Here is a 12,181-nt window from a genome sequence, read left to right as displayed (position 1 = left end):
TACACTAATATGTAATAGGAGTATGTGCTATCAACTAATCAAGACGGTGAATCGATGAGAAGATATTGGCAAATTCCAAATTGGGAACTGCTTCCTCATAAATGGGAACGTTACCAGATAAATAATGGGAACGTTGTAGTAGTAGCAGTCTTATACAATAATGATAAAATGTGAATGCATTGACTGAGTCTGAGTCACGTCACTTGTCACACTAGACAATGATCATTCATACACTTCTAAGCAAAACCCAAAATATCATTTCTTCTCTATTTTTATAGTAGTACTATAAGATTTAGTTCAATTTAAACTTAAACGCCAAATAAGTGTTTTGTTAAACAATTAATATAAAGTCCATATTTAGACATCGTCACATGGCCGGCATATATCTGTTTAGGTCCCTATTTAAATTCACTCGTATAGACTATAGTAGGTCTTTTATTTAACAAGATGTCAAGTGATCCTCGTTCAATCGTCCAAATTTTCTAGATCCAAACGGAGAACCTACTTATATAATTTAATGATAAATAATAAATTCCACTTCTGATTAAAAGACGGTGTCCACTAAGATTTATTTGCAAAATCCCATTGCACACTGTGTCATTAATTATAATGATAAATTCCAAATCTGATTCAAAGGTGGTGTCCACTAAGATATATTTGCAAAATTCCATCACACACTTCAGAAAAAGGACAAAAAATTCCATCACACATATAGTTAGCATAACTGAAGTACAGTTGTATTCTCCTTGTTCACATCCCAAATATCACAACTCCCCCGTCTCTATAAATTCCCAAGCTCATTGATTATATTCCTATAACAGATAGTATAAAGCAAAAAGTTAAGGTCGATATAAAGAAATGGCGAAAAAATTAATATTAGCCTCTTTTTATTGCTTGTTTGCAAGTTTTCTTGTGTGTAGAGCTCAAACTACAATAGCGAGTATCTATGTGTTTGGTGATTCACTAGTTGATGTTGGAAACAACAATCACTTACCACTTTCCCTAGTTAAAGCCAATTTTCCGTACAACGGCGTCGACTTCTCCGGCAACAAAGCCACCGGAAGATTCTCCAACGGCAAAAATGCAGCCGACTTTCTAGGTAACAATCATAATTTTCAACTCTATTTAAATATTTATACTAACTTTTATACAGGAAACTGGGGTTGGGTTTGTTAATTTGTGATCCTTATTCCTTAGAATATGGCCCATAAAACTAAATCTTATTTATGACACTGACTTTTTCAATCATTTTCCTGTATACCCCGGCTAAAACCAATCAATTTATGATAATTAATATGTTTAGTTCTTGGAGCCCGGTAGGTTTTGTATTTAATTCTTAATATTAAATAGGATTAATTAAGCAGTTACTGTTATTTGTTACCTAATTCGTTCGTGCGATCGCTGGATTTTCTACATAAAATATTGGCGTTGGCGTTGTTAGTATTACATGTTGATTACATGGTAATTAACGTGATTAGTATATATATTCAGCTGAGCGATTGGGTGTGTCAACGCCGCCGCCGTATCTATCACAGCCCAATAATACGTTTGTCAAAGGCGTAAGCTTTGCTTCGGGCGGAGCCGGAATCTTGAACACCACTAGTGATCAAGTAAGTAATAAGAGAAGTGCAATTCCTCTTAAAACTAATGAGTGATAAGAGAAGTAATTTAATACTCTGTACTATTTGGTTTCAGAAGAGCACGATCTCTTTGCCACGTCAATTGGGATACTTCTCCACCGTGAGCCAAAGACTATCAAAAGAAATGGGAACAAAGGCAGCACAAGAGCACTTATCAAAATCACTGTTTCCCTTTGTGATTGGTAGCAACGACATCATAAATTACTTCCAGTCAAACTCAGACATTGCCAAGAAATACACCCCTCAACAATACGTTAATCTCATGGTCTCCAACCTCAGAGAAATGCTCAAGGTAACAACTTTACTAACGTTTAGCTTTGACATAGTACTGTAAAAATACTACTCCACTAATTAAGCTTATTCTGAACAACTCAGGGCGCTCATAGTCTCGGAGCACGCAAGTTCTTGTTCGTGGGGCTAACCCCGATAGGATGTGCGCCCAAGCAAAGGTATCCGAGTGCAACAAACGAGTGCAACAATGATGTAAATGAGTGGTCAAACAAATACAACAGCGAGCTCAGGCAGATGCTGCTTGAGCTGCAGTCGTCGGAGCTCAAAGACTTGCACTACTCTTATTTTGATACGTACAATATCTTCCTCGACTTCATCCACAATCCATCAACTTATGGTACTATACTGTCATCCAATTAAAATCCATTTAATTTGTTATTTAAGTTACTAATACTATTTGAGAATGGTGATAGGTTTCAATGAGACAAAAAGTGCTTGCTGCGGACTGGGGATGACATTAAGGAGATGTTTGGTTTGGCAAATAGGAGTATTAAATGCCCAAAAACAAACCTTTTCTCATGTTTGGTTTGTCAAATACCTTTTCAAGAGGGCCTGCAAAAATGCTGAAGGCCCGCCTCGTTTGTGCCCATTTCATTAGTTAAGGTATTTCCCCAATTTTGAAAGATACATTTTCTGGGCAAGTGTTCACTTTATTGAAAATCTGAAATAACCAAAATGTCCCCATCTTCTTCATTCACTTAAATTTGACGCCCAATTTTTCTAGCAAATTCACGCTGCTGTGTGCTCTCGTTTTCTCTCCAAATATTCATCAATTGGCATCGGATTCTCTCGGGACTTCGAATTAAATACCCACGACGACCAAGGTAAGCTTCCACCTGCGAATTTGAATCCTAATTTCGTGCGTGAAGCCCACAAATTTTTCTTGCGATTTTCGATTCAACACTTTCATATTTGTAACGATAATATGTGTTTCGTCCATTCTGCTCTCATAATTGACTATTTCTAGCATTGTGCTGCATATTCCAACTGAAAATTGTGGTTAAAACTATTCCAGATTCATATTTAGGGTGACAAATTAATTAAGGAATAATCGACGTTGAGTGCAACAAACTACAGTTATGGATGGATGAACACAATAATTGCAAATCAAATTTTTGAAAAATGATGATTCATAGTAGCGTGGGAGTTGAGTGGGTTTGGGGGTTAGAAATTTTAACCCAATGTATTCTCCTGTAAACAAGTTATCATATATGCATGCACCTAGCAATTACTGCAATTCAATAGCTCTTTTCCTCAATTTCGAAATCATATTTGTGAACTATACCTAATTGAAGTTGTGCTTCTGTGCAAAAACTGATATTGTTCCAGATTTGAATTGTTCAAGTGAGAAGCTCGGATCAGCAGATTTTAATTATGATGTCTTTGTGCATAATCTGTATTTGTTCCAGTTTTCTTAAGCTATGATGCTTGTGTGCTTAATCTGTTTTAAAAGCTTGTTCCAGATAACTCATTTGTTCTATTTGCATTCTATTCCTAGTTATTCATTTTTGTGATGTGTGTCATATTTGGAGTTTTAATTATCTACAAATCAAGAAACAAAACATTGGATTATCAAAGAATTAAAATTGGATAACTGGTTGATATCCTGTTCTTGTGTGTCAATTTTTTGAAGTGGTGGTTCTAACTGTCTACTCATATATGTTCTTCGTAGATGGATCGGCCTGCAAAATCGGACAAGACCATTGTGCAGATGTTAGAAGAGATAATGAGAAATTATTATATCGCCCGTCTTTGTATCATTTTTCTGATCTACACTAAGCTGTCTCAGAATAAGAAAAGGAAGCGTACTCAATTAGTTCTTCCTTATAGCCAGATGGACAGGGTAGACTTACAAGTCAGTCATCTGAATAGGTTAGTCGGTGTTACCGACACTGATTGCATAGTCAACCTTAGAATGGACAGGAATGCGTTTGGTAGATTATGCTCTCTATGCCGATAGCTTGGAACTCTTCGTGACAGAAGGTCTGTTTATATTGAAGAACAATTGGCCATATTCCTAAGCATACTAGCACACCATAAAAAAAATCGTATCACTAGATTTGACTTTTTGCGGTCGGGCCAAACTATTTCCTACTATGTAAACGAAGTTCTCCAGGCTATCATAAAAATGCACACGTTATTCATTGTGAATCCTGAGCCAGTTCGCGACGACTGTGTCGATTGGAGATGGAAACACTTCAAGGTATTGTTTCATCAATTGACATTAGTTAATATACATTCATCGCAATCGACTGATCATTTGCTATGTGTGTTATATACATTAATTTTCTTGTAGGGATGTCTTGGCGCTCTAGACGGTACGCATATTAGCATTTTGGTTCCTAATGCCCTCAAACCTCGATTTAGGAACAGAAAAGGACAGATAACAACGAATACATTGGCAGCTTGTGATCGAGATATGCGATTTACATACGTTCAACCGGGGTGGGAGGGATCTGCCGGAGACGCTCGTGTTTTGAGGGATGCGGTAAACCGACCTCATGGTCTGAGAGTCCCAATAGGTATTGTCTCCAATCTTTCTGTGTAAATATTTACTTGATATTGTGAATTTCTTTTCTAAACAAATTCCATTCCTCATACCTAGGGAATTATTACCTCTGTGACAATGGTTATGCCAATAGTAATGGATTTTTGACACCTTACCGAGGCGTTAGATACCACCTCAAAGAATGGGGCCCGAACGCTGATGTGCCTCAGAACCCTGTTGAGCTGTACAATATGCGACATACTAAAGCGCGAAATATTATTGAACGAGCATTCGCCGTGCTGAAGATGCGATGGGGCATACTCCGAAGTCCATCATTCTACCCCATCAAGGTGCAAATTCGTATAATTAGTGCATGTTTCTTGTTACACAACTATGTCCGGGGCGAGATGTCTGTTGATCCTCTAGAAACTCTTATCGAGGGTTGGACCGATGGACATGGAGTTGATGAAGACTCCAATGATGTTCCATACGTTGATTTCGTCGAAGCAACAAATGATTGGAGCAACTTCCGGGATCAATTAGCAACCACATTGTGGAATCAGGTCTAAGTTTGAATCTTCTATACTTGCATTGCTGATAATTTTTTTTGCATAATAAGAGTGATAATTTTATTTAATTCTTGCATAATTTCTTTTTGCAGCATATTAGGGGTGACTGATGATTTTCTCTCAGAGGATTAAAGTTGCAAATGAGATGCTTAGTTGGATTTGAGTTTTAGTATTCATGTGTTTAATAGGAAGACTGTTGTGATCTTTACTCTTGAACATTTCTCTATTTCCAACATGCATTCTTCAATAACTATATCTTGATCTTCATTTTAATCTCGCGTCCAGATTTCAAACACAATAGAGAAGGCTTGATTTAAATACATAACGAGGTTCGGTACATATATTAAAAACAAAATAACGTCATAATGCATTAGAAGGAAGATTGATTTAAAACCATATGCTTTTTTAAGATGGTTGCCGCATTATAAGATGAAGATCTTTTTATATTAAAAATCACATTAAGTTGCAGCTCGTTCATGCTCGAAAATACAATTTATATCTCTAACATTTGATATCAGATACTCTGATATCAAATGATGGTCATTAAGTTATCAGACATTTGAAATCATAAATTAATGACAATTGAAATTCACCAAATGATGGTCACTGAGTTATCAGACATTTGAAATCAGGAATTAATGACAATTGAAATACACCGCATAATTCGAACTACACCATTATCATAGAAACATAGTATATTACAAGTTAAAGTCAGACAAAATACTTTAGAAGTTCTACAGATCACAAATGTCATTACACACAACTACTCCTAAGGTCGACACTAGCACATTGTCCATGAAATCCAAATACATCAATTGTTTTGGCATTGCAAGCCAACAAAAAACGGCGACAAATGCAGATAGGGTTCGACCACAAAAACAATAGACAAACTACACAACCTAGAAATATTTTTCGAGAGCTCGGATGACATAAGCAAGGCGATCCTCATCTGGCATACCAAGGAAAAAGTCCAAGCGCTCAACCTTCTCAAGTATCCACCCGCCTACATCAAACTTCTGCTCACGACTGAGATCGGGCAGCTTTCCCAGTTGCTCGTACACATGTTTCCTTGATTGACTGAGATCAAACTCATATCCAATGCGTTGTGCCAGAGTGTCAAGCCTCCTGTTTGTGTCATCGTGCACTTTCTCCAGCATGTGGACCAGGCCTTCAATGCCCATCTCAATCTTCCTTTTTTTCCCTCCACTGGTAGATGTGGCCTTGGTGGGATTGCTGTGCCCAGTACTATCAGCTGCCGAAGGTGGAGTTTGAGTTCCATCTACCGGTGCCGGAGTTGGTTGGTCGCCCAAGTTGAAGTCAGCACCTCCTGTGCCAATTGATTCTTGGATATTCTCCAGAGAGTGTTGAGAGTGCAGCTCGTTGACAGAGTCCATGAGATTCTCAGTGAAGGTACCCGAAGCACGATCTTTACCAAATATGATTTGCCAATACGGCCATAACGGCCAGCCTTTCTCCCTCATGAAACGAGCTTCAGGCTCAGCCTGCATATATCAACCTACCCATCAGCAAATCATGGTTCTTCATATGTAATCCCACAGTGACACCCATCACCAATACATGAAACATGAAATATAAATTATTCAACAAACATCTCATTGGAGAAGTAATAATTTCGTGTAACTTCACCTAGCATGCATATCAAATTTAATCACCACACAATTCTTTATGCAATCATTAATATATAGTCGGCAATCTAAAAATACTATTAACATATCCAAAAAACAACAAGTAGCAAGTGCAATCCAGTTGCCACATTTCATAAACACTCTATCTACTACCTAAAGTCATAATTCACATGGCAACACAACAATTATATATTCAATAAGAGAACTAACCTTCACAATTTGGTCCCATTGATCGTCATCGCACTCAAATTTGTAGTCGCCCTTCGAATTAAACCCTACGCCACTCCTGTTCAGAATTTTCTCCAACAACCCGTAGCTTTTTTTCCACGCTGAAAGTCTGGACATGATGTGCGGCGTTCCTTTGATATTAGCTGTGGGAAATTGAATGCGCATGGCATCTTCGAGCTTCGTAAGGAAGCCAGTTCGAAACCCATTGTCCGACTTCCAGCCAGTAGCAACAAGCTCGTTCAGATGTACGACGAGGGCCTCCTCCTCTCGTTCAGTCCAGCTGCGCCTAGTGCGATCTCCTTTCGGCTTCCTCACACGTCCCAAATGAGCATTGATCTCTTTAAGCCGAACAAGACAGCAACAAGCAAATTTTGTAGAAATTAAAATGAAGAGAGTAAAACCAATATAGGTAGGGCAAAGCTCAAATTAACACAAGAGATATGAAGTAGGCTACATACGTTGAGTGCTTTGGGAATTCTCCAAGCTCAGTTGGGATCTCTTTGATGTCATCTACAGAAATAATGAAGACTCTCTAAACAAAGCCCAACAAATTGAACATACAAAGAAATCTACCAAAAAATGCCCAGCAAATTTATAAACATAGTGGAGTGGTGCGAAATCAAGTAAAACAATCAACAATGTCATACAAGGAGAAATCAGTGCGTCGTCATTCAAGATAACAATATTATTCTTGTGTATACCTCTTCACAAAATGGGAAAATCAGAGTTAAAAATTGGCCAAGAACAGAATTACCGTGAAGAGAGAACTAGCAAATGTGATTTCTCCGGTTCTCCAGCAAATTGAAGTGAAATCGATACTCAAGCCTGCGAAGAGGGAGGCGAAATCTTGATGAAGAGATAGCGAGGAGGCTGTGAAATTTGGCGGGGCATCACTAAATTTATTTCTAGGGTTAGATGAGGATAATATTGGAAATAAGAAAAATATATGAGGATATTTATGGTATTACTTGCTATTCTTAATTGCCTAAAATCCAAACCAAACATCCAAATATAAACTATTGAAACCATAAAAGTCAAACCAAACAATAGAAATATTTCTCTCCTGCCATGAAAAGGGATTCACTAACAAGAGCCCTCCCTTTTCTTGAGAAACCATATTTGTCAAAGCAAACAAATCCTAAATAGGTACCTTATTCTGATTCATTCAGAAAAATTTACATTTGAATTTGATCTCGCGTATGTATATGTATGTTGGGCCCAAATTGTGTTATTGACCCATATTTAATTTGTCGGAAGACAACAATGAAAAATTGTATAAATGGATAAAGTCGGAGGCCAGTTCGCATCGAGCCCATATTATTGCTCATTTATAAATCATTGAGTAAATTAAGTCAACGACTATTTTTTTATTGAATGGCGAAAATAAATGTACAGTAATATTTAAAATACAAATAAGGAGATGCTAACACGTCATGACTAAAGAAGGGGATGCGTGTCGACCGTACAAGGCTCGTCACCATCTGTCTTCCGCTTACAACTCGATGTACATCACACCAAATCCCATCAATCATTCATATATACTCTTACTTTCCTTACAAAACTATGACAGGGAAGGAGATCATCCAAAAGGTTAAGGTACTGCCCATCTAAACGAGCGGATTATTTTTATTTTTTTCAATTCATTTCTCTTGTTTCATCTTGAATTTTCAAGCCATATTTGCATTTAAATGAAAAAAACAGCCAATAAATATTGGTACTATATTATGCAGGAAAAGGTATGTAGTAGTATAACTCAAGCAGCATCTGATAGTGATACAGGAAAAGGGAAAAGTAAGATGTCAAAGCAAATTAAACATGGATATCATTTGGTGGAGGGAAAATCAGGCCACGCCATGGAAGATTATGTTTTTGCTGAATTCAGACAAGTGGATGAGAATGAGCTTGGTCTGTTTGCTATATTTGATGGCCATGTGAGCCGCGAGGTCCCTAAATATCTCAAATCTCATCTTTTTAACAACATATTGAAAGAGGTGAACACATGTATATAGCTCCAGCTCTATACTAGTACTATTCATCAATCTTTTTAATCACAATTTACAGTATCAACTATACATGTCTGTTTGTCAAAGTTGAGTTATTTTTAGGCTATAAATAGTGGAGTAACAAAGAAAATGAGATAATAGTTGTTGCCCTGCAGCCTGACTTCTGGACTGCTACTGATGCTGCTATCAGGAGAGCCTATCGCATAACTGATAGCACGATACTGGAGAAAGCCAAGGATCTCGGAAAAGGGGGTTCCACAGCTGTGACAGCTATACTGATCAATTGCCGGAAGCTTGTGGTTGCCAATGTTGGAGATTCTCGTGCTGTCATCTGCAAGAATGGCGTGGCGAAGCAGTTGTCAATTGATCACGAGCCTGAAAGGGAAAGGGACACTATTGAGAACAAGGGTGGCTTTGTATCAAAGTTCCCAGGTATACTACATGTCATGACATTTATATTGCCTTCACTTGATATATTCACGGTTTCTCGTCTCAGGTGACGTACCGCGTGTTGATGGACAACTAGCAGTAGCGAGAGCGTTTGGCGATAAAACTATCAAGGATCATCTTAGCTCCGAACCAGACGTCATAGTAGAGACGATAGATGATGAAACTGAATTTATGATACTGGCCAGTGATGGTGTTTGGAAGGTTGGTGCTTATTTTTCTTTATTTTATAAAATGCTCAATAATGTTTTTCATTTACCCCAAATGGTTGTTGTTTTTGGACATGGAACATCAGGTTATGTCGAATGAAGAAGCAGTCAAGTGTATCAGGCAGATCAAAGATGCCAAATCCGCAGCCAAACGACTTAATGAAGAAGCACTTGCTAGAAAAAGCACAGACGATATCTCTTGCATTGTTGTAAGGTTTGCCTAGCTAGTTTTTTTTTTTTTTTTTCGTTATGTTTCTTTAGATAGTTTTGTTTAGTTTGTAGATCAGAAACCTTGCAAGAATGCTTTCTACTTCTACTTTCTCATGTGTCTACCGCAGCCAACTACACACGTTAATTAATTAGCAATCTAAAAGTAAGATCAATTCTTAACCATTCAATTAGATGATTTATTAAGATTAATCATATGGCATTACTTTCCATTTTAAGGAAAAAAATAAAAATTACTACTCTACAACTCTAAATGAAAATAAAAAATTAAATTACAACTCTTAATAAATTAATCATATGGCATTACTTTTCTTTTAAGAAAAAAAAAGGTTTTTAATTACAACTCTAGAATACCAGTACTCCTTCCGCTTTGATTAAGAGTCACATTTGCATTTCTGCACACATAAAAATAATAATAAATAGTTAGTTCTTCCGTTTTTGATTAAGAGTCACATTTGCATTTCTGCACTCATAAAAATAATAATAAATAGTTAAATGAGAAAAATGGTAAAAGTACGAGAGTCTTTACATTATTTTCTATCTTATTTTACTATTTATCGATTTTAACTATTTATTATTATTTTTACAAAATAAATGCAGAAATGCAAGTGTGACTCTTAATGGGGGACGGACTTTTAATCAGGGGGACGAAGGGTACTATTTTTGGATTTTAAGGATAATACTCTTTTTTTCTTGATTTATATTTATCTTATATATGCAAAAATTTACACATAAAATTATGACCTATGACTGAATTTATTAGCACAACAAATTATACACTTTTATTATTTTTTACGTGTATAATATTATATATGCAAAAATTTACACATAAAATTATGACCTATGACTGAATTTATTAGCACAACAAATTATACACTTTTATTATTTTTTACGTGTATAATATTATTAGTAGTGCATAATTATATATTTATATATTATATATTTTCCATATTAATAATACACAAAATACTGGCACGCCAATACAGAATAAATTATGCATCAATCAAATACTAAGACCCAAGGAAGGGGACTCTAAAATATGGACACCTTTATGAAAGTTATATGTATAATGTGACAGAAAGTCAGCGGCAAAATTTCCTTGTCTGTGTACATGATGGAGCATCACTGAGTCAAACTCATGTGACAAACTCTGCACTTTTCGTACTATAGATTTGCAATTGATGATCACTTCAAAATTTCCCACAATCATGGACACACCAGTGAAACTGTCAATCTCCACCTCCAACTTTCGAATACTCATATTCTTTGCCAATTGTAGCCCATGAAATAAGCATCAAATTTCGGCAGTCAAAATAGAACACACTCCAATATTAGCAACAAAACCTTACCGCCAATATCTTGTAGTATCATGGATGAGACCACCACCAAAAGTATGTCTTGATCCTCCTTCTAGCGATGCGTCAGTATTGAGCTTAACGATATCCGGCAGAGGGGGCCGCCAACTGACAAATGTGGGTAGTCGAGCTACTCCAGAGGCTGTATCACTTGTCATTTTAGCCTCTTCCACAACCTTTGCTATACTAACAATATGAGTCATGCTCGCTGTAGGGCTAATTCTCAAAATGAAGTCACATCGTCTTTTCTAAATCTGCCAGCAACCTACTCCAAATACCGTGCACCATTCGACTCCACTTCCTAACAAGATTTTTGAGCTAATATATTGAATAATCCAATCTGTCACATTGAAGGCCACATCAAAAAAACCAACCTCTCCTCCATATCTCATCAGTTCTTCCCATATTCTTTTCGCATGGATGCAATCTCGTAGCATATGTAGGGCAGTCTCCTCATAATTTAAAAACAACACTAGTATTTATTTATTCAATAATTTGCATGGTCATCTTCTATTACTTGGACATAATTCAAAATTAAGACCAAATCTATACTCTCATATTTTAAAATGAGTGGATGAGATTAAACCTTACAAATATCAACAAATAGTAGACAAAATATCAACAAGGGGATCGTCATTCTGTTATCATATCATAATTTTCGTTTTTTTTTCAACATAGTGTATTACAAATATCAACACAGTTTTATTCAGATTTTACATGAATTATATTGAAATTTTTTGAAGTATTTGTTGATAAAAAATATATTTATCAACATAAACGAAAACTAGAATAAAAATTACTATCAAATTTCATTATCTGAACGTCGTCAGAATCTATTCAATTGAAATCTCGTTAAAATCCTTATAAAATTACCTTTGATTTGATATATTTTTTGCAAAAAATAATTTAAATCGAGATTTATGTAAATTTAAAATATTAGAATGATTTTAATGAGAGAGAATTGATATTAATATTTAATTTATTTTAATAATTATTTAAATTTAAAATATAATTTATTTGATATTATATGAATCATTAAATATTACTATAATTTAATGTTAAGATTTTAATTTTTAA

The 12,181-nt window shown here is 35.9% G+C and overlaps 4 protein-coding genes across 9 annotated transcripts; 3 read left to right on the top strand and 1 right to left on the bottom strand.

Moving 5' to 3' along the window:
• The first annotated feature begins 776 nt into the window (after positions 1-776).
• Positions 777-3,891, top strand: LOC125207072 (GDSL esterase/lipase At5g55050-like). Its single transcript, XM_048106274.1, has 6 exons — positions 777-1,099; positions 1,492-1,610; positions 1,696-1,932; positions 2,016-2,268; positions 2,345-2,403; positions 3,604-3,891. Exons 1-6 carry the CDS (start codon positions 859-861, stop codon positions 3,889-3,891), a joined length of 1,197 nt encoding a protein of 398 aa, XP_047962231.1. The 5' UTR covers positions 777-858.
• On the top strand, positions 2,678-5,221 carry LOC125203213 (protein ALP1-like). 2 transcript variants are annotated; one of them, XM_048101521.1, is made up of 6 exons: positions 2,678-2,755; positions 3,604-4,134; positions 4,228-4,249; positions 4,337-4,453; positions 4,537-4,982; positions 5,081-5,221. In XM_048101521.1, the coding sequence occupies exons 2-6, from the start codon at positions 4,060-4,062 to the stop codon at positions 5,096-5,098; spliced, it is 678 nt and encodes a 225-aa protein (XP_047957478.1). In that variant the 5' UTR covers positions 2,678-2,755; positions 3,604-4,059; the 3' UTR covers positions 5,099-5,221. The 2 variants fall into 2 exon arrangements, with proteins under 2 accessions (XP_047957478.1, XP_047957477.1); XM_048101520.1 differs by having other exon boundaries at positions 4,228-4,453.
• Positions 5,222-5,665: 444 nt separating this feature from the next.
• LOC125208598 lies at positions 5,666-7,703 on the bottom strand. Its single transcript, XM_048108247.1, has 4 exons — positions 7,617-7,703; positions 7,321-7,372; positions 6,845-7,200; positions 5,666-6,490 (listed from the first exon to the last, which is right to left on the bottom strand). The coding sequence occupies exons 2-4, from the start codon at positions 7,370-7,372 to the stop codon at positions 5,888-5,890; spliced, it is 1,011 nt and encodes a 336-aa protein (XP_047964204.1). The 5' UTR covers positions 7,617-7,703; the 3' UTR covers positions 5,666-5,887.
• A 669-nt stretch (positions 7,704-8,372) lies between these two features.
• LOC125203756 (probable protein phosphatase 2C 39) lies at positions 8,373-9,837 on the top strand. 5 transcript variants are annotated; one of them, XM_048102190.1, is made up of 5 exons: positions 8,373-8,458; positions 8,593-8,793; positions 9,021-9,297; positions 9,362-9,516; positions 9,608-9,837. In XM_048102190.1, exons 1-5 carry the CDS (start codon positions 8,426-8,428, stop codon positions 9,743-9,745), a joined length of 804 nt encoding a protein of 267 aa, XP_047958147.1. In that variant the 5' UTR covers positions 8,373-8,425; the 3' UTR covers positions 9,746-9,837. The 5 variants fall into 5 exon arrangements, with proteins under 5 accessions (XP_047958147.1, XP_047958146.1, XP_047958144.1 ...); XM_048102189.1 differs by having other exon boundaries at positions 8,593-8,805; XM_048102187.1 differs by having other exon boundaries at positions 8,593-8,853.
• The last annotated feature ends 2,344 nt before the right edge of the window (positions 9,838-12,181 follow it).

Source organism: Salvia hispanica, chromosome 2 (assembly GCF_023119035.1).
Source record: "Salvia hispanica cultivar TCC Black 2014 chromosome 2, UniMelb_Shisp_WGS_1.0, whole genome shotgun sequence".
NCBI lineage: Eukaryota > Viridiplantae > Streptophyta > Magnoliopsida > Lamiales > Lamiaceae > Salvia > Salvia hispanica.
This window is presented reverse-complemented; position numbering and strand designations above follow the sequence as displayed.

Coding starts and splice junctions, on each gene's coding strand:
- LOC125207072 (XM_048106274.1), top strand. CDS start 859: ATGGCGAAAAAATTAATATTAGCCTCTTTTTATTGCTTGTTTGCAAGT. Junction 1,100..1,491: donor AAATGCAGCCGACTTTCTAG/GTAACAATCATA, acceptor ATATATATTCAG/CTGAGCGATTGGGTGTGTCA. Junction 2,404..3,603: donor TGACATTAAGGAGATGTTTG/GTTTGGCAAATA, acceptor TGTTCTTCGTAG/ATGGATCGGCCTGCAAAATC.
- LOC125203213 (XM_048101520.1), top strand. CDS start 4,060: ATGCACACGTTATTCATTGTGAATCCTGAGCCAGTTCGCGACGACTGT. Junction 4,135..4,227: donor GGAGATGGAAACACTTCAAG/GTATTGTTTCAT, acceptor ATTTTCTTGTAG/GGATGTCTTGGCGCTCTAGA. Junction 4,454..4,536: donor TGGTCTGAGAGTCCCAATAG/GTATTGTCTCCA, acceptor CCTCATACCTAG/GGAATTATTACCTCTGTGAC.
- LOC125208598 (XM_048108247.1), bottom strand. CDS start 7,372: ATGACATCAAAGAGATCCCAACTGAGCTTGGAGAATTCCCAAAGCACT. Junction 7,201..7,320: donor GAATTCCCAAAGCACTCAAC/GTATGTAGCCTA, acceptor TTCGGCTTAAAG/AGATCAATGCTCATTTGGGA. Junction 6,491..6,844: donor AATGGGACCAAATTGTGAAG/GTTAGTTCTCTT, acceptor TGATATATGCAG/GCTGAGCCTGAAGCTCGTTT.
- LOC125203756 (XM_048102187.1), top strand. CDS start 8,426: ATGACAGGGAAGGAGATCATCCAAAAGGTTAAG. Junction 8,854..9,020: donor TTAACAACATATTGAAAGAG/GTGAACACATGT, acceptor GTTGCCCTGCAG/CCTGACTTCTGGACTGCTAC. Junction 9,298..9,361: donor CTTTGTATCAAAGTTCCCAG/GTATACTACATG, acceptor TTCTCGTCTCAG/GTGACGTACCGCGTGTTGAT.